Below are 21,410 nucleotides of genomic sequence, written 5' to 3'. Positions count from 1 at the left end.
TATTACGTCATAACCGTGCGACTGGTTAAGTAGCTAATAGTGTGACGGTTACGGTTGTTCGACAATTAAAGTCACTTATCCTTCAACGGGTAAAACAGCGCCTGAAATACAAAGACAGCTGGTAAGAAAGACTCTTTATTCTATTGCAGTATTCGATTTGGTACCGTGTGTCGTTTATTTACACGACAGAACCGTGGCAGGACTCTAATGTGAATGAGTAGGTTGGTAGCTGTTAGCATCGTGTCGAGAACACGTCATGCCAGACCCCTTTGAAAACTATGACCAAACAACATTAAACACCTTCAGATTGAAACACTGTGTCATTTACATCAGAAAGAAAGACATGTCATCATCCACAGGCACTGGTGTGTTAATTCGGCTGAAGTTTAACCCATATGTTCACACCAACACATAAAATTCAGCCTTCTGTTGTCGCTTTTGTTTTTCCTCTTAAATATTCAATTCTGATTTTAAACGATCGTCAAGAAACACAAAATCCATCGATAAAGTTATTATAATTGATGTGCGGATTGTCCCCGATCACTCAGAGAGATGCAGTAATTGAATACATATCCTTGTAGCTTTATTCACCGTGAAAAATCTTGCTGTATTGACAGTTTCTCATTTCGTTTCGCATAAATACGTGAATTTGGCTGCATTTAATTGAAGTTCGGAACATCTAACAGTGCATAACAATGAAGCTAAAGAGGCATTGTACCGTGTTTTGGCTGGTGTTGCATGTTAGCATGCTAAGCTAACAAATGCTGGAATACTGTAAGGTTAAAGGGAAGTGGGTTTAAATTCAATGTCACCTGTTACGAAGAGGTAGTTTAGTTATCTGGATAATTATACGTTTTCCCCCCTTGTTATCTTTGGACTAGTTTGTTTGACTGTGATTAAAGTGTGGCTAATGTTAGCAGGCTACTGTTAGCAATGCATTACAGTCATGCTGAGGTAAACATGACATCAGCTGCTAGAATATTCTACAGGCCAAACAGAGCTAAGTGTGTCTGTGTTACTGAGCAGAAAGAGTCATAAGTAGCATAATGAATAATGTGGATAACATTTGATCTGGTCCTGTTACTGACAGACTGGCCTCAAACAGGTGAACTTATAAACAGGGAAGAGGAATGGAAGGTGCTTTTTTATATACTTTATTTTAACAGATTTTACATTTTTTAAAAAACAAACAATAAAACAAAAAAGTAAAGACGTATGAAACAAGAGACGTCAATAAGCACAGACAGGGCAGTATCAAAAACTTAAAATACAACGATTAAGAAGTGGGTCAGTGAGTCTCAATGTTATCCCATTATGATACGAGGGTTGAGTTAGTTTGGGTATTGTCCTGTTTCAGTCCATGTCAGATCATTCAGATATATTCTCATGTTGCATCAGATCATGTCCTGTACACCTGCTGACATAATTACATCCATCATTTTCATAAACATTTGTGCACAGTGGAATTCATATTTACACATGTTGATAGTAAAACACAGATGTTGAGATCTATGTGTATTTCTCATGAGAAAAACAAGGTGTTGTACTATTGGGGTGTCACATCTTCTGGGATAGATGTCCATTTTAGCCAGTAATTAGTAAATTTGTCCAAATTATGGTTTAAGCAGAAAGTTTGTTTTTCCATATTGTATATTTCTTTAATAATTCCAATCCATTCCTTCTTTGTTGTGGGTTCTTCACTCAGTTATGGCTGGTTGTTATGGCTTTTTTACAGGCTGCCATCGTTATATTAATCAGGTATTTGTCTCTAGAATTGACTGTGGGTGGTAGATTTCCAAGATAAACTGTGCAGAAATCCTGTTTAATCTCAAACCCCATTATGGTGTTAATCATTTTTATCGTTTCAATGCAGTAAGGTCTAATTCTTGGACATTCATAGAAAATGTGAAAATGGAAGGTGCTTGATTCATGGGACTTAATGACAGTGTTAACATAATCAGTATTGGCATGAAATCCAGACTTTCTCTCGAGTCTTTTCCTCAGAGCCCAGGGTGATGAAGCTCTAAATATTTTACCACAGTAAGTGTTTCCATTTTTCAGTCAGTATCCGTTATCACATATTGCAAGGCAAGGCAAGGCAGATTTATTTGTATAGCACAATTCATACACAGGGCAATTCACAGTGCTTTACAAAAATGAAAAAGAGACAAGTTAAAAACATACAATTACAATTAAAACATAATCAATAAAACATAAATAATAATCAATTAAAATAAAGTAAAAGAGAACAGTACAGGTTGAACCCTTTTCGTAGTTATATGCACAGAAATCATCCTTTCTTTCCAGTTTAACCCATGAAGACCCAAACAGCCACTGGTAACCAAAACCACCTACTGATCTAAATGTTTAATAACTTCTGATCCATCAATCTATATAAGTAATTGTTGTAAAATACAGCCATTCATCTTTTCATGGTCATCAGATATGACCCATTTGGAAGTTCAGACGCTGCATGGTTACCGTGGAAACACCATCATCTTCTATAACATTGATTCACCAGTAAAACCCATGGAGTTGGATCAATGACAGTGGATGGACACACTTATTGCTACTTTCAGTTATTGTTGTTTCTGCTGAAAAAGTTGTACTTTCTCCAGTTTTCTCTGTTTCTGATATAATATGAACTGTCCTCTTGAGTTTTTGTGAACATCTACATGATCAGTAAATGAGATCAAGGAAAATCCCTGATTTTCACTGAAAAAAACACAAAACATAGAATAATAATAATAAATCAATCACTTAAGAAAAGCCAAATATTGAGGAAAAAAAATATTTTTGAGTTGCCACAAAAGTAGCTCTGGGTCTTCATGGGTTAAAGGCAATTTTTTGTTGATGTTGAAGAATCCAGATGGTTTTTTATGGCTTTAAGTTATTCATAACATCATATTCACAACATGATGAAAATGGCATACAGTATGAAACAACAGATATGCACAAAAAACACATCTGTAGTCACTAATTTTGTGATAGTGTCTGTTTTTGTTCATTTAATTTCTTCATCTACAAAATGAAATCTGTGTATATCTGTGGTTTTAACCTCCTCTTATGGTCACAACATGGCAAAAAATGAAAATGGGATTCAGAAATGATTGCAATTTGCAGTTGGTTAGTGTTCCAAACTCTGTATATGTGCTTTAAGGGTAAAGTTTACAGTAAAGGGCGGTTGGTTCAGGGTCATATCTTTGTCCATCTGTTGTGTGCAGGGTTTCCCTCCATCAGATAACACAGAGAGGTCTGAACCTCCTTCAAACATGACAGACACAAAGCGTCTCGCCTTCTCCATCATCCAGTTCCTCCACGACCAGCTCCAGTCGGGAAATCTGTCCTCAGGCGCTCAGGAGAGTCTGGAAGGTGAGTCCTCAAACCCAGAACCCAGAAAACAGGTCTGATGCAGATCATATGACTTAGAAGGATGTACAAGGTGGCTCTTCAATGGGAGGTTACTGAGAAAAGGCCTTAAATAGAGTAAACTGTCTCAACTCACACTGGATAGATGTTGTTTTTTAGTACTTTTTCACTAAATATCCATATGTGAATATAAGGCGCAAGAGTAGATACTGAGCTAAAGCTGCACAATTTTGGCCAAAAATAAAATCCAGATTTTTTTTTCCTCTAAAAACTTGATTTTCGATTTTTTTTGGGTAAAACTTCAAAAGATAACAGAAGTAACTGAGCATATGTGACAAAAACAGCTACAAAGTGGATGTTTTCAATTTGCCGTGCATTTTTATCATAAGTTTGGTCTGAAATTTCATCTAAAATGGTTATTTCTCTTGTTCAAATACGAATGTATGTTTTTCTCTTATTTTCATTTACTTTCTAAAAGGAGATTTTTTTTTTTACTCAGAATTGCATAAATCCACACTGGTTTCAATTTTCATAAAGTATTTGTTCAACAAAAACTGCTTTCATTGCGTTAATGGTCACTGTAGCTGAAGATAATCGTCTAATGCTGTAACACTGGGATGTTTTGCTGAGACACAGTTATCTGTTCTTAAATATCATCATCCCCCACCTTCTCATTTTACATCACATTAGAGTTCTTTTTATATCTGTGTTGTGTATTCGTTGTTTTTGTGTAACAACATAAAGTTCTTCTGACCTAAAATAATCAAGCAAATAAAACAAAAAGCTAATGCATTGGTCCCAAAGTTCAGTCTGTGTTAAAATACCTCCTTTTATTCAGTCACAGATGTTTTCCTCTCAGAATCATTTTGTTGCATCAGAGTTACGTATTTTATAAGCTTTTATATCACTGGTAGAACAACCTTTTATTTGTTTGAAAATAATTTTGGGGATAACTGGTGATCCTTTTCTTAATCATATCTTGGAGGAAAAGTAAAGTATTTCTGATGAGATTAAACTGTGATTTATGTTGTTTTTTAGTACTTTTTCTCAAAATATCCATATGTGAATATAAGACGCATATTTCAAGAGTAGATACTGAGCTAGGGCTGCACAACTTTGGCCAAAAATAAAATCCAGATTTTTTTTTTCTCCTCTAAAAACTCAGTTTGTTTTTTTTTGGGGGGGGGGGGGGGTAAAACTACAAAAGACAACAGAAGTAACTGAGCATATGTGACAAAAACAGCTACAAAGTGGATGTTTTCAATTTGCCGTGCATATTTATGACAAGTTTAGTCTGAAATTTCATCTAAAATGGTCAATTCTTTTGTTCAAACTGGAATGTACGTTTTTCTCTTATTTTCATTTACTTTCTAAAGGAAGATTTTTTACACAGAATTGCATAAATCCACACTGGTTTCAGTTTTAATAAAGTATTTGTTCAACAAAAACTGCTTTCATTACATTAATGGTCGCTGTAGCTGAAGATAATCGTCTAATCCGGGAACACTGGGATGTTTTGCTGAGACACAGTTATCTGTTCTTAAATATCATCATCCCCCACCTTCTCATTTTACATCACATTGAAGTTCTTTTTATATCCGTGTTGTGTATTCATTGTTTTTGTGTAACAACATAAAGTTCTTCTTCTGACTTAAAATAATCAAGCAAATAAAACAAAAAAGATAAAGAATTGGTCCCAAAGTTCAGTCTGTGTTCAAATACCTCCTTTTATTCAGTCACAGATGTTTTCCTCTCAAAAAGAATCCTTCTGTTGCCTCAGAGTTATGTATTTTATAGGCTTTTATATCACGAGTAGAACAACCTTTTATTTGTTTGAAAATAATAATTTTTGGGATAACTGATGATCCTTTTCTCAATCATATCTTGGAGGAAAAGGAAAGTATTTCAGATGAGATTAAACTGTGATTTTATGTTGTTTTGTAGTTGCTGTTCAGTGTTTGGAGACGGCGTTTGAAGTGTCGACCGATGACCAGAGCCTCGCCGTCCCCATGACGTTACCAGAGATCTTCGCTTCAGCCACAGACAAGGTACGTTTCCCCCTATGCTTTTATGACTCTACTTGGGTAGCAGAACAGAGCCGTAGTTCACTGGAATATGGATGAGATCATGTAAAATAATCAGCAATAATGCAGCAATTTGTACATTGTATACTAGACAATATATTATCAATATGTTCATTAAAAGACATGTGGGTGCATATTTGAAACTGGTCCTAAAAACAGGAATCAAACCAGATGTAGACTAATGTTATTAAGCAGGTTTGGAAGCACTTTGGGTCTATTTTAAAAATAAATGTTTACTGAGATAAAAGAGAATCATTTTTTCAGATAAAACACATTTTTATATTTTAAAAATCCACATGTAACATGGTAAAAAAGACACGAAAAATATGAGCTACTATTTTTTTTTTTTTGGATCTTTTTATTCTCTCACAGGTGCATTTTGGGAATCAAACTAAATATGCAAGGCAGAGTGTTTCACAAAAATGACCACTGTTGCAAAATTACTCACAATTTGTATACGTTTTAATGGGCAGGTTCTGCGTGTAACGGGAGTGGACACAGTGGGTTCCACACCAAACCTGGAATGAGACTGAGATTGATGACAAACCCACATGTGGATTAGAAAAACCACTAGGATCCACACATTGAACACAGTGTCTGTATTTAGAGTCTGTAGAAGAGCATTTACACACATGTTTACACATCTAATGCACTGACACCTAGGGAGATTTAATGTCCATATTTAGGTCCTATTTTTGAACCCAATATTTCACTATAAATTCATTAATTATGGGATGGATCAGAGAAGAAGTATGATTTTTGTGCATTTATCTGAGGTCATCATTAGGTCCATCCTGGGGGAAATCTGTCTACATTTACCTTTTATTTTTGGGTCTGAAAAGATGGAAAAGTGACAGATACTAAAATAAACCCAGTTTCAGAGAAGCACCATATACACTACTAAGTGTGCAAAAATGTTGTTGTGTTATTAAAATTATGTGGTTATACAGTAGTAAAGGAAACAGTTCAGTCCCTGCAGGATTATACACAAGCTCGTACTGTTCTGTTGGTTTAAAGATGATCTGAAGTCTTTGTTTCATGCATAATTTATTTATTTTATTTATGGGTTTATTTAAGTGGGACATTGTACATTAATTCACATTGCTGTAAATGCAGCAGAGTTAGTCTAATGCAGTGGTTCCAACCTTTTTTGGCTCGTTCAAAACGTCATTCAAAACAGAGACGTTTTTTTGATAAAATTAATTTGTTTTTGATCATGTAAAAGTTTGCTATACTATTTTGTAAATAAACGTTAATTTTAGAGGACATTTAGTCTATATAATGTATATTATTGAGGACGGAGGCAGTAAATCCAGGTGTAGATTACTGCACAAAGGGAGAGTTTTATTTTCCTTGGTCAGGATATGTACAGTCAGTCCTGCTTGGATTTACAAGGCTGACAATTAATACTGAACAAACAAGAACTGAAACTATGAATTATGAAAGAGCTGCAGCATCTGAAACTGACCACAGTGAACATTTGACACATAAACAGAACCACAGTGCTGCAGTTTCACACTCAGTTTGTCATGTCTGTTATGGATTGGGATTGTCTCTGTCAATTCACCATTTATTTTTTATTATTAAGTTTTTTTCTATTATTATTATCAATTACTAGAAATATCAGGCGACCCCATTTGAATTCCAGGCGACCCCACGTGAGGTCTCGACCCTAAGGTGGAAAAACACTGGTCTAATGGCTATTTTTCATCTGCGGCCCCTGGACAGTTGTTGACTTGTCACCATAAAAGGTAGCACGAGGTTATAAACACGCAAATAACATTTGTATGTTTTTTGTCTATTCTGGTGTTTATTATCTGAGACTAATATGTTCCTTGTTGTCGACCGTACCTTCCACGACATCAGTAAATTCGGAGCTAACGGCTGTGAGTCCAAACTGGAAACACTGAGTCCTTTATGTGTCTGACAATCGGCAGACTCTCATTCAGGGCGTGTGTTTGTGTGTTTGTGTGTGTTTGTGTGTGTGTTTGTGTTTGTGTGTGTGTTTCTGTGTGGGAGAGTCAGGACTCGGCCTCAGTCTGAGCTTTATCACAGCGTCACAGGCGTCCGTTAAACCAGCATCTCAGATTCAGAACTCCAGGAAGCTCCGACGAAATTATATTCCATGACTAGAGGTTCAGTTTTCTGATTTTACCACAAGACTCAGTCGATGCAGCAAAAACACTCAGAGCTGAATTCATTAAAAAAAAAAAAACGACACAAGGAGCATCCAGACAAATTACAGTGACACGGCCCAGAGCTGATGATGTCATAAGTAGGGGTGTACGAAAATATCGGTTCTGCAGTATATTGCGATATTTCATTTTACAATACTATATCAATATTAAAAAGTGCTGTATCAATATTTTCAGGTATTTATTCAAATGCAGATATGACAGAGGTTCATTTTTGTTTTTTGTTTTTCTTTATTGTTTATATCAGATTTATTATTGTTTAACACTGTTTTATTAAATAATGATTATTTGAAGCATGCTAAAAGCCCTGTTTACTGTCTGAGAGGCAGATGTCAGCTCCTTTGTTGGGATTGAACTAAAATACTGTTCTGATGTTAGTTCTGAACTTATAGAATATGAACATTTGAACAGGATCTTAAACTGTAATGGCTGTAAAACAGAATTTATGTTTTAACACAGGAACATTTTGTGATATAACCTTAGATCCTGTTCTGATCAAATAAAAATGTGTTCAGCATATTCACCATCTAAAAGTCATTCCGTTGCAGCTGAGCAAAATAAAGTGCATATGCATGTGTGACCAAGTGCAGCTCAGTGTTTTATTTGAGGTATGGAGGGTAGACCTCTGGACAGAAGGTGTATCTCAGCCCTGTGGTCCTGGACTGAAGGATCCTCGGCCTCCTGCCAGAGGGGAGGAGGGCAGACGGTCCGTTATCAGGGTGGGTGGGGTTCCTCTTAATGCAGGACGCTCTGCTCCTGCTCCTGCTAATGTACATGTAGATGTCCTGCATGGAGGGGAGGTGGTTTGGGATCCTCCTTAACTGTCCTCTGCAGAAGCCTCCTGTCAGGGGCAGAGCAGTTCCATACTGGAGTGTGATGCAGGACGTTAGGATGGACAGTGAACAGGACTGGAGCTTTAGTGGGTCTGGTTCTGACCTGCATCTGTCTGGTGTTCGTCTGTTCAGCTTCCAGCTCAGTCTCAGGCCAACAACAACTCCAGCCCAAAGACTCTGAGCGACGAGCAGAGAGAAGAGGCCGAGCAGCTGAAGACCGAAGGTAAGAACAAGAACCTGCACACCACCGGTAGATTCACCCAGGAGTATTCTGTTCAGTCGAAAAGAAAAAAATCCAATCCAATCCGACTTTAATTTGTAAAGCGCTTCAAAACAACCACAGTGGACCAAAGTGCTGTACAGAAGAATAAATAAAAACCAAATAACAGAGTAAAATACAAGAATAGATTAAAAACATAAAAATCTGTACAATTTGATGTACAAAAAGTTAGAGCATATAGTTTCTAAAGCCCATGGTGACAAATATTATTTTCCCTAAGATTAGATTAGATTAGATAGAACTTTATTGATCCCTCAGGAAATTAATGTTCCAGTATCAGCACAACATTGAATGTGTGTTTATATAGTTCTGAAGAAGTGTCTTGGGTGAGAGACCAAACGTTTTCAAAAGAGCTAGACCAGTCCAGTTGAACCAAATAGTGTGCTATGACTCCTATTAGACAATCACAAGTTTTTCGCAGAGTTATTCACTAAAAACTGCAAAAAAGTTCCATAGGAAATGAATGGAGAGAAAAAAATAAGCCATAAAACTCCACTTGTTTCCGACCGTTACTACTTCAGCGTACCTTTCACTTACAGACTTCATCGACACTTTAAAACGCAGGCATTTTTGTCCTCTCTGCAGGAATGTGTTTGGTATGAGAATGAGGTTTGCGGTTTTCAACACACGAGTCTTAAAAACGCCCTGGGATGAGAGAAAATTGTCAAAATCTTTTCTGTTAGACTGCATGATGTAATAACTAGAGCGGAGGAGCAGCGAAAATTCACCTGAAATTTTTCTGAATAACTCGCCCTCCCGGCCAAACGACACATAGGAGGCAAATGATCTTTTCCAAAAATGTAGCCACGGTTCCTGGTATTTATATGAACCCATGTTTGAAGAGCTCTTTTTAGCTCTTTCTAGCTCTTTTTGAAGTGAAATGGCAGGCAGCAGTTTGGGCGGAAATCCCTTTTTTTTTTCTCCTGTTATTTCTCACTGTATGGGTTAGGGTTGAATCAAGAAGAACTACCAAGAAAAATATTCAAGTAGTAATAATAATAACTAGAAGCACTCGGAGAGCGCAGACCTCTGCCAAGGCTGATCAGTGGCCCCCCCCGTGGGCCCCCCCACCCCCGATCACCACCAAAATTTAATAATTTCTTCCTCATCCCATTTCCAACAAACCCTGAAAATTTCATCCAAATCTGTCCATAACTTTTTGAGTTATGTTGCACACTAACGGACAGACAAACAAACAAACAGACAAACAAACAAACCCTGGCAAAAACATAACCTCCTTGGCGGAGGTAATGATAAATAACAATAATAAATAAGTCGTGTCATACTGTTACAGTATGTATGATATATGTGTATATATGTTTTTTACATATACATGCATTTATAATAAGGCAAGGCAGATTTATTTGTATAGCACAATTCATACATAGGGCAATTAATAGTGCTTTACAAAAATGGAAAAGAGACAATAATAACAGAAATAACAATTATAATAAAGTGATAATAGTAATAGTCGTAACAGCAATATATAAGTAAATAGTATAAGTATTTAAGTAATAATGATAATAATGACAGAAACTAAATTAGTTACAAACATTGCACACTGGATACAATAAACAACAGTTAATATGTATATTACTAATATATATTTCAGTAAATTCTCTGTGACCAGAGTGGTTGTTGCTTCACTTCATAATGGTTCCAGTTGTGCTGCTGTTGTCGAGTCTGTGCTGATGTGACTGTTTTTGTCTCCACTGCAGGAAACGACCAAATGAAAGTTGAAAACTTTGCAGCTGCTGTTGAGTTTTACTCAAAGGCCATCGCCATTAACCCTCAGAACGCCGTCTACTACTGCAACAGGTCAGTCCAACGCAGGAAACAGAACCATGGAGGAAGTGGAAGGAACGCACGTGAACTGAACACACCTGAATTTTACAAAAATAAACATGTACGGAGGTGGATTGTCATGGATGTCAATATTCACCTGTTGGAATCCTAGTGCGATTTGACTGGGTTACAAGAATTTTACTCTAAATATACATATTTTTAATTTTATTTAACCAGGAAAATCCCATTGAGATAAATAAGCTCTTTTTAAAGGCAGTTCTGGAAGCAGCAAATACAAAACACAGTTATAAAGTTACAGTCAAAACACAAGCAAAAGACAAATGAGAAGAAAAAAAGACGACATCCACAGGTGCATCAAGACAAACCAGTGCATACTGTGGAGTCAGCCTTCAGAGTTTGGATTTAAAAGAGCTCAATGAAAGTAACTCAGTTTCCAGTGTGTCTGCAAAATATTCCATGAAAACGGTGCCAAGTGGATGAAAGTCTTTTAATCCACTTCAGTACAAACACAGGGAACAGAAACAGATGAGTTTATGAACAGACTCAGTGTTAATGTGCATCTACTGAAAACTGGCCTAAGGGGGTTTAATTAACTGACCTGGAATTGTAGAAATTTGGTTTCACCTTGAAAGTTAAGGGGGTTTTTTTGTAAATTTTTGAGCAAAAAGAGTAAAATTCTGTTGATTGTTTTGATCGTGATTCCATTGACAGAAGCAATTTAAGGTGAAAACTTCCTGTGTACAGGCTCTGACACTAACATTTAGGCCAAAGAAGTAGGTCTGGTTTTTGGTTTTTATTTAGTATTTTGGCCGGAAACAACAAAATGTGTGTGTGTGACAGGAGTTCTACTGCTGTGTTTAACCCACGGGTGTCCAACGTACGGACCAAGGGCCAAAACTGATCAGTTATTTTACTGGTCCGGCCCGTTTCAGATCAGATTGGTCTGAATTTGAAGCCTGAACTAAAATGAGTCCTGGTCCCAGTTTGACAGGTTAGTGTGTGTTTTGTGTGTGTGCAGGGCTGCAGCGTACAGTAAACTGGGGAACTACGCTGGAGCGGTACAGGACTGTGAACAGGCCATCGGCATCGACCCAAACTACAGCAAAGCCTACGGACGCATGGGGTAAGAAGTGACTCCACACCATACGTTTCATGCAAAACAATCATCACCGTCACATTAGACTTATTATACATATGTATAATATATAATAGGCCAGGACAAACATCCTGCCTCCTCAAATGAAAGTTTGTGAAGCTTCAGGAGGTGGAGAAAAGATAAATGAACGTTAACTTTGATTTTCACTTCCGCGAGCGGCACGGTCCGCACTGTTCCGTGCCCCTATAGTATTATAAGTAGAACGGAACACCCCGAAACGCGCACGCCTGTATCCACCCAGCCAATCACACCAACAGATCAGTCCCACAGGAAACACTGCATTACATTACATTAGATAGAATTTTATTTATCCTTTGGACAGAACCATCTGTTAAAACACTGAATGTACACATATAAGAAATATAAAAGGAAAGAAAATAGTGACAATAACTATAAAAACAGTAGAGAAAAAAAACAGGTAATTAGAAAGTACGAGTAGAAGTAATAAATTACTACTAATAAATAAGAGAGAGAGATAGAGAGATAGAGAGATAGATAGATAAATAGATACACACATACACACACACACACATGCATACACACTCCGTCCAGAGCTGACTGCTGCAGTTTCTTATACTTATGTATTTTTGGTCAAGGAAAACTGTATCAAAAATGCTAAATTGATTTGACCAGTAGTGAAGGAGATATTAGTCATTTTGAATACAATATCCTTACAATCATGTTGCTATGGCCAGAAGGCTTTGGCGGTGACTGCTGGACAAATGTGATACAACATGCATGAATAAACAACAGTATAAAAACGACCGCATCTAGAACCCCTGGATCCACACAGGTCAACGCACTAGAACATATTAATAGACAGTTGGAACAGCATATATGTCAGTGGAATCTGCTTCATTTAGTCTGAAGATCGAAGACGGAGGACAGTTACAGCTTTAATTCTGATGTAGGTTTTTTTTTTTTTTTTTTTGATTTTGTTTCAGCTTTAGTTCTGATGTGGGGTTTTTTTCTGTTGCAGCTTTAGTTCTGATGTGTTTTTGTTTTTCTGTTGCAGCTTCAGTTCTGATGTGTTTTTGTTTTTCTGTTGCAGCTTTAGTTCTGATGTGTTTTTGGTTTTCTGTTGCAGCTTTAGTTCTGATGTGGTTTTGTTTTTCTGTTGCAGCTTCAGTTCTAATGTGTTTTTGTTTTTCTGTTGCAGCTTTAGTTCTAATGTGTTTTTGTTTTTCTGTTGCAGCTTTAGTTCTAATGTGTTTTTGTTTTTCTGTTGCAGCTTTAGTTCTAATGTGTTTTTGTTTTTCTGTTGCAGCTTTAGTTCTAATGTGTTTTTCTCATTTTTCTGCTGCAGCTTTATGTGGGTTTGTTTTCTGTTCCAGCTTTAGTTCTGATGTGTTTTTGTTTTTCTGTTGCAGCTTTAGTTCTAATGTGTTTTTGTTTTTCTGTTGCAGCTTTAGTTCTAATGTGTTTTTGTTTTTCTGTTGCAGCTTTAGTTCTAAGGTGTTTTTGGTTTTCTGTTGCAGCTTTAGTTCTGATGTGTTTTTGTTTTTCTGTTGCAGCTTTAGTTCTAATGTGTTTTTGTTTTTCTGTTGCAGCTTTAGTTCTAGGTGTTTTTGTTTTTCTGTTGCAGCTTTAGTTCTAATGTGTTTTTCTCATTTTTCTGCTGCAGCTTTATGTGGGTTTGTTTTCTGTTCCAGCTTCAGTTCTGATGTGTCTTTTTCTTGTTTTTCTGTTTCAGTTTAGCTCTGGCCAGCCTCAACAAACACACAGAAGCAGCCACTTACTACAAGAAAGCTCTGGAGCTCGACCCCGACAACGACACATACAAATGCAACCTGAAGATCGCAGAGGAGAAGATGGAAACCTCCAGCCCGGTGAGAGAGCAGCAGCCGTTCTACTGACGCCTGTACATACATGTACGATGAGGGCGTTGGTTTGTGTTGACTGTTTGTGTTTGTGTTTGTTCCTCAGACGGCGGGGATGGGAGGGGTGGATCTGGCCGGACTCCTCAGTAACCCCGGCTTCATGAACATGGTGAGACCAACTTCACTCTCAGCATGATCCAGTTACTTTGATGTAATTATATCTGAAGTACATGCACTGTGTGTTTTAACCCCTTTAAGACAATTGTGTCTCCGGTGACACATTTTTTTTCATTCCACGTCATTCAAATTACCGTAATTCAGTGGTTTCCAACCTTTTTTTACTCCTGACTCCATTTTAACATCACAAATTTCTGGCGACCCCGGACATTCAAAACAGACGTTTTTTTGCTAAAATTAATTTGGTTTTGATCCTGTAATAGTTTTCTATTCTATGTTTCAAATACAGGTTAATTTTAGCGGACATTTAGTCTATATAATGTATATTATTGTGGACAGAGGCAGTAATTCCAGGTGTAGATTACTGCACAAAGGGAGAATGTTATTTTCTTTGGTCAGGATCTGTCCAGTCAGTCCAGCTGTGATTTACAAGGAGGACAATTAATACTGAACAAACAAGAACTGAAACTATGAATTATGAAAGAGCTGCAGCATCTGAAACTGACCACAATGAACATTTGACAGATAAACAGAACCACAGTGCTGCAGTTTCACAACCACAGTTTGTCATGTGTGCTATGGATTGGGATTGGCTCTGTCAACTCAATAGAGATTTTTTTTTAGTAATTTTAAAAAAAATTTTGTATCATTTAATAGAAATTTCAGGCGACCCAATTTGAATTCCAGGTTTGAAAAACACCGCCGCAACTCCTTCACCATTTATTGACAAAATTCAAACTTCATCTTCGATCTGAGATTGGGTTCTTTTTATTGGTCTAGAACACATTAGGGTAGAGGTCTGCATTGGCTGAGGGGGAGGGGTGGAAGTGGGCGGAGCAGAGAGCAGCTGAGTGCAGTCAGTGAGAGAGAGATGGAAGATTTTTATTACTTTTAGCAGCGTTTTAGCGAGGTTTTCTGCTGTTTTATCTATATTTTTGCAGTTTATATAGTTCATTGATAGTTGTATTTTAGCTGTAAATATTATATACACGTATGTATATTTATATATGTCAGGGTAGAGACTGCGATCTGGTAGGATCGGCGACTCTACCAGTAGAAACTCCGATCAGAGTCTCTACCGGTAGAAACTCCGATCCTGCCAGTAGAAACTCCGATCGGAGTCTCTACTGGTAGAGACTCTGATCCTACCAAACATTTAATAGGATCGGAGTTTCTACCAGTAGAAACTCCGATCGGAGTCTCTACTGATAGAAACTCCGATCTTACCAATAGAATTGCCAAATGCAAAGTTAATGTTGAAATTCCAAAGGTTTTGAGAAAATTGTTGTCATTTTATATTTCACAAATGGTTTTAATATTTGGTGCTTTCCATAAATTATTTATATATTATGTGAGCGTGCTGAGACAAACTAAAAAGTCCAGATGTAGGTTAGGGTTAGGTAGGTAGGATCAGAGTTTCTACCAGTAGAGACTCCGATCGGAGTTTCTACTGGTAGAATCACCGATCCTACCAGATCACAGTCTCTACCCTGACATATATATGTGTACATCTCTATGCAGATGTATCCAGGGCATACACAGATGCAGTGTGTGTATTTGAATCAGATGATGGATGTTTTTGTCAGTGAAATGAGCGGCTCTGTCTACAACTAGGCACAAAGTGAACACAGACTATCACACAGGATCCAAATAACACCAAAAAACCAAAAAGAAGAAGAAGAACATGGACACAATGATCTAGACAAACTACAATGTTTGAGCACATGGAAAATAGTTGAAAGTTTACTTCTATAATCTCATAGAGCACAGGTGTCAAACATGTGGCCCGGGGGCCAAATCTGGCCCACCAAAGGGTCCAGTCTGGCCCTTGGGATGAATTTGTGAAATGCAAAAATTACACTAAGATATTAACAATCCTTTTAGTTCAGGTTCCACATTTAGACCAATTCAATCTCAAGTGGGCAGGACCAGTAAAATACGATCATAATAACATAGACATAATGACAACCCTAACCCTAACCCAGATTTTTCTCTTTATAAATGTATATATTTTCATGTATTTACACTAAAACAAAGTGTAATTTCATAAAAAATGAGAATAACCTGAACAAATATGAACAACCTGAAATGCCTTAAGAGAAATTAGTACAATTTTAATAATATTCTGCCTGATATTAAATGTTTTGTGAATTTGTAGATCCACTGTGATCTGTAAGTTATAATGTACATGTGGAAATGATAAACTGAGACAGAATATTGTTAAAATTACACTTATTTTTTCAGTTTGTTCATGTTATTCACATCTTTTAAAAGGATAGTTTGTAGCTGTAAACCTGTTCAAAATGTAAATGTACTTTTTTCGCTCTAACACAGAGAAAAGTTTGGAGTTGACATTATTTCTATAATATTAAGTTATTATTTTACTGGTTCGACCCATTTCAGATCAAATTTAGCTGAATGTGGAACTGAACTAAAATGAATTTGACACCCCTGTCATAGAGTTTTGTTATGAACATCCACACTTGTTTTTCATAATAAATTATAAAAAAAATTTAAAGTACCACTGTTTAATTCATTTATTCCATATAATAATGATAATTAATGTGGAGATATTGAAATTGAGTTTCTTCCTGAAAAAAGGTGCAAAAGACTTGGCTAAAAAGACATTTTCTGACACTTTTATAGCAAAACATGTAGAAATCTAGGCCTGTTATGATGGTAGTCCTTATAGGGTTAAATATCATTATGTTGTAACCAGTCAAAGTCAAATCAAATGTCATTTTTAGGAGGTTCGTTTTCTTTATTCTTTCTCAAATCAGACACAGATGCATTAAAACCACTGATAAAGCCTTAATTACAGAAAGTTTTAATCACAGTACTTTCAACTCAAACAATTTCTTCTGTTTTTTCCGATGTTCACCTGTTTGTGTTTCTTCGCAGGCGTCTTCGCTGATGAACAACCCTCAGGTCCAGCAGCTGTGAGTCGGTTTTCATTTCTGTCAGTGTTTGTGAATCCTCTGGGCTTCGTCCAGGTGACATTAACCGCCTCCTCGCTCTCTTTCAGAATGTCAGGGATGATGTCCGGAGCGTACGGCGGGATGGGCGGAGTCGGAGGAGGAATGGGAGGAGGAATGGGAGGAGGAGGAGTTGGAGGAGGAGGCGGAGTCCCCGGACCCGGAGCCACCAGTTCTGCTTCAGCCGGAGATTTATCAGGACTGATCCAGGCGTACGTACACGTGGAGCAGTGGTTCCGGCCTTTTTTGCTGACCCCATTTTAACATCACATATTTCTGACAACCCCAGACATTCAAAATGGAGGCTTTTTTTTTTCATGTAATAGTTTTCTGTTCTATGTTTCAAATACAGGTTAATTTTAGGCGACATTTAGTCTATATAATGTATATTATTGTGGACGGAGGCAGTAAATCCAGGTGTAGATTACTGCACAAAGGGAGAATTGGATTTTCCTTGGTCAGGATCTGTCCAGTCAGTCCAGCTGTGATTTACAAGGAGGACAATTAATACTGAACAAACAAGAACTGAAACTATGAATTATGAAAGAGCTGCAGCATCTGAAACTGACCACAATGAACATTTGACACATAAACAGAACCACAGTGCTGCAGTTTCACACTCAGTTTGTTTTTTATGGACTGGGATTGTCTCTGTCAACTCAACATATATTTTTTATTAGTATTTTTTTTTTTTTTTATCAATTACTAGAAATTTCAGGCGACCCTATTTGAATTCCAGGCGACCCCACGTGGGGCCCCGACCCCAAGGTTTAAAAACACTGGCGTGGAGGGTTAGATCTGGTACCCGTAGGCTGTGGGTGTTGGGTGTGTTCAGGTGCTAACAGATCTTTCTGTTTGGTCCTCAGGGGTCAGCAGTTCGCTCAGCAGATGCAGCAGCAGAACCCTGAACTCATCGAACAGCTGAGGAGTCAAATCCGCAACCGGACACCCAGCGCCGGCAACGAGGAGCAGCCATGACACTCAGATCAGGTAGATCTGAACCAGGATCTGGATCAGCTTATGCCATGATTCCTCTACATGGTACCGGCTCGGCTCAACTTTGTGTTTCCATTACATGAAAGAACCTGGAACCTGGTACCCGGTACTAGTTTTTTGGTATCAACTCCACCGAGGTTCCAAAACAGGGAAGAGATTCTAAAATCGAGGTTCTAATAGTTTTGGATTTTTCATTATGGTTTAGTTTTATTTAGTTTTGACTTTTTTTTTCTCTAATTCAGTTAGTTTTGATTCGTTTTTAGAGCTGATTTGCTAGTTTTTATTAGTTTTCATTATTTCCTAAATGCTTAGTTTTAGTTCAGTTGTAGTTCAGTGGTCTCTTTTCTCTTCTTCTCTGTGGTCGTATTCAAATCAATCCCAGACAGGACTCTGCTGCTTTAGTCTCCATGTTTCCAGGTAGAGTGGGGACCAGAAGACGACTGGAAACCACAAGTGAACACAAGTGACGGAGCAAAAAGTGTCGTATGGTGACAGCAGCTAAAATTGCTAGAGCGAAATAAATCAATTTTGTATGAATCTGACATTGACAAAGACGAAAACGAAGGGAATTTTATCCATAATTTTTATCCGTTTTAGTTAGTTTTGTAAACACACAATACAGTTTCAGTTAGTTATCGTTTTTTTCTTTTAATTATAGTTTTTATTTATTTCAGTTAATGAAAATGCTTTTACAATTCTAGTTTTCGTCATTTCGTTAGTTTTCGTTAACGATAATAACCTTGACTAAAATGTGCCGTGTAAGCACTGCAGACCACTGATTGGTCAGAGGGTTACCTCTGCGTTATTGCATCATCAATGTGCAACCTGCCATTTTTAAAAAATAAAAGATGCAGAAGTTGACAGTAAATATACCAGTAGGTTAATCCACATGATGACAGTCCACAAAACTACACCGCAGTCTGTCGAGGAGGTTCAGACATTTCTGTCCTTGGTGGCTGACGAAAAAATTCAGCATGAGTTTGACGGAACAACATGCAACGAGTAAGTTTATCAGCAACTCTCTGAGCCGACGACACGGAAGTTATGCACCGCATCGCAATGGCATCTAGATACTCTAAAATCGATAGTATCCTGTAATGGAAACGGTCTCCAGGAATAGTATCTGGTACCTGAGTCAAGTCGAGCCGGTTCCACATACTGGAAATGCAGCATTAGCTTCTCTGTAAATGTACTTTAGAACTTTATGCCACGTTTCCACTACGTGGAACCAGCTCGACTCGACTCAGGTACCAGGTCCTATTCCAGACCGTTTCCATTACAGGATACTACAGACTTTACAGTACCTGGACGTCATAGCGATGCGGCGTGTTACATCCGTGTCGTCTGCTCAGAGTTGCTGATAAACTCGCTCGTTGCGTGTTGTTCTCGTCAAACTCATGCTGAATTTTTACGTCTGAACCTCCTGGACAAACCGTGGTGTAGTTTTACAGGCTGTCATCATGTGGATTCACCTACCGCTATATTTACTGTAAACCTCTGCATCTGTTTTTTGTAAAACGACGGGTCACAGACACAACTCTGACCAACCAGTGGTCTGCAGTGTTTACACGTCGCCTTTTAGTATCTGGTCCCCAGTCCTGGAACCGCGGTGGAGGTGATACCAAAAAACTAGTACCGGGTACCAGATTCCAGGTCCTTTTTTGTAATGGAAACACAAAAAGGCCGAGTCGAGCCGGTACCACGTAGTGGAAACAGCATTACTCTACACAAGTCCACAAACAAACAGTAATGCATTGTGTTCACTGAAGAAAAGTAGTTCCAGACGCCTTATCTCCTATTTATAAGAAAATTTAAGTCTTTTAATAATCCATCCCAAGTTACAGACAGTTGGGAATGTGGCGTTATGGGATTCAGTTCAAGTAATAAAAACTGTATTTGTCCCCAGAGGGCAGTGGGCTCCATGCACAGCCCCACTACCTACTGAACTTAAAGCAGCTCCTGATTATTGATTATTCCAGGTGTGTCTGACCACAGTAACCACAATAAAGAAGTAGCAGACAGAATTCTGAGAAAAAAGTCAGAATTCTGAGATTAAAGACTTCAGACTTACTTTATTGTCATTCAATAAATGCACCATCAGTACTTTATTAAACAAAATATCGGTGCTTTGCTCACCACAGTTTCAGTTTACAAATAAAATAAATAAATAAATAAAAACACAGTATAAAGTACCCTAAAATACTGTAATCATTTAAAATGTATATCTATATGTCTAAAAAAAAATTAAAAGACTAAAACCTGAAGTGCATAGTGCAATAAAAGTGTTTCAAATTATTGCACTAATGAGGCAGCAGTAGATTTGGAACAAGTCCTGTTTTCCTTGGCTGTTCAACAGTCTGATGGCCAGGGGGAAGAAACTACCTCTGAATCTGGAAGTTCTGCAGCGGAAATCAGAATTCTGACTTTTTTTCTCAGAATAATAATAAAAAATATATATATTGGACCTTAATTTTTTTTTTTTTTCCAGTAGCTCTAATCTCCATAATTAATAGATTTGGATAAAAATTAGATCGTCTAGTTTCTAGTAATTATGAGATACTGCGTCATATTTTGTCTTTTTTCTTTCCTTCGTTGAATGCAATGCGCTCCTGTTCATACCTGAGTGAATGTTCTGCTGTTCATCCTCACGTACCAGCGTTTGACCGTCTCTTCCTCCATCTCCTTCAGGTTGGACGGGTTCGGACCGGACGTCGTCTTTCTTTTTTTTTTGTTTTTTTTTGTTTTTTGTTTTTTTCCGATTTGGATCATTGTAACTCAAAGGACTTGAAGAAAGGAAGTTTTTCCATCACTGAATAATTCCTGCATGAACGAGGCCTCCCACTTCATTCAGGAGCCATGTCACCAAAAACTGTGTGGTTTTTAGGAAGAACATTTTGACATCGCACTTTGTTAATAAAATCGGTAAAGCTGGTAGGAAGCGGACGGCAGACGTGTAAACAGCTGTAGTGAAGCAGGTCAGGACAAACAGACACAAAACCCAAGCTTGAAATGTCTTTTTCCTTGTAAAACTACACAGTGGAACTTTGAATGCAATTTTTTTTTGTCCAGTTTCTTTATCATGTGGGGTGTGTGTGTGTGTGTGTGTGTGTGTGTGTGTGTGTGTGTGTGTGTGTGTGTGTGTGTGTGTGTGTGTGTGTGTTTGCGTGTGTGTGTGAGAGCAGCAGGGGTCACAAAATGCGTGGTCAGGTTTAAGCTCCTCCCACTCCGAGGAGGCGGCATGATGTTCAGACATGGTTTAGAAATTAAAAAGAACATCTCAACATTTTACACCGTCCTGTTCTGATGTGTGTGACTCACAGACGCCCAATGGATCAAACACCTGCTTTATGCCGACGTGGAAACTGATGAAAGATAATTAAAGAGTAAATTCACACTAATGCAGGGGAGTCAAACATGCGGCCCGGGGGCCTAATGCAGCCCACCAAAGGTTCCAATCCGGCCAGTGGGATGAATTAAGAAAGTGCAAAAATTCCACAGTCCAGGCTGTGGAACTCATGTTAGTTCAGGTTCCACATACAGACCAATCTGATCTACAGTCAAATACTAACAGCAGAAGAACCGACAAAAAAGAATGACTCCAGATGTTCTTCTAAGTTTGATGTGAAAAAATATTTCATTATGCCTATAAATGACAACTTCAAATGTTTTTTTTTTGTTTTAGTGCAAAAAATAACATTAAACTAGAAAAACACTCAGAG

At 37.8% G+C, this 21,410-nt stretch overlaps 1 protein-coding gene across 1 annotated transcript; it reads left to right on the top strand.

The window, feature by feature from the left end:
* Positions 1-6: 6 nt before the first annotated feature.
* sgta (small glutamine rich tetratricopeptide repeat co-chaperone alpha) lies at positions 7-20,979 on the top strand. The gene is made up of 12 exons (XM_030133086.1): positions 7-121; positions 3,225-3,372; positions 5,314-5,417; positions 8,614-8,704; positions 10,480-10,579; positions 11,586-11,690; positions 13,417-13,552; positions 13,650-13,712; positions 16,622-16,659; positions 16,746-16,907; positions 17,562-17,685; positions 20,380-20,979. The coding sequence occupies exons 2-11, from the start codon at positions 3,273-3,275 to the stop codon at positions 17,671-17,673; spliced, it is 1,011 nt and encodes a 336-aa protein (XP_029988946.1). The 5' UTR covers positions 7-121; positions 3,225-3,272; the 3' UTR covers positions 17,674-17,685; positions 20,380-20,979.
* Positions 20,980-21,410: the final 431 nt, after the last annotated feature.

Source organism: Sphaeramia orbicularis, chromosome 4 (genome assembly GCF_902148855.1).
Source record: "Sphaeramia orbicularis chromosome 4, fSphaOr1.1, whole genome shotgun sequence".
Taxonomy (NCBI): Eukaryota; Metazoa; Chordata; class Actinopteri; order Kurtiformes; family Apogonidae; genus Sphaeramia; species Sphaeramia orbicularis.
This window is presented reverse-complemented; position numbering and strand designations above follow the sequence as displayed.

What these genes read in the sequence shown, in the direction of transcription:
- sgta (XM_030133086.1), top strand. Translation starts at nt 3,273, where the DNA reads ATGACAGACACAAAGCGTCTCGCCTTCTCCATCATCCAGTTCCTCCAC. An exon ending in CGAGCAGCTGAAGACCGAAG is followed by an intron (nt 8,705 to 10,479) that starts GTAAGAACAAGA and finishes TCTCCACTGCAG; the next exon opens with GAAACGACCAAATGAAAGTT. An exon ending in AAAGCCTACGGACGCATGGG is followed by an intron (nt 11,691 to 13,416) that starts GTAAGAAGTGAC and finishes TTTCTGTTTCAG; the next exon opens with TTTAGCTCTGGCCAGCCTCA.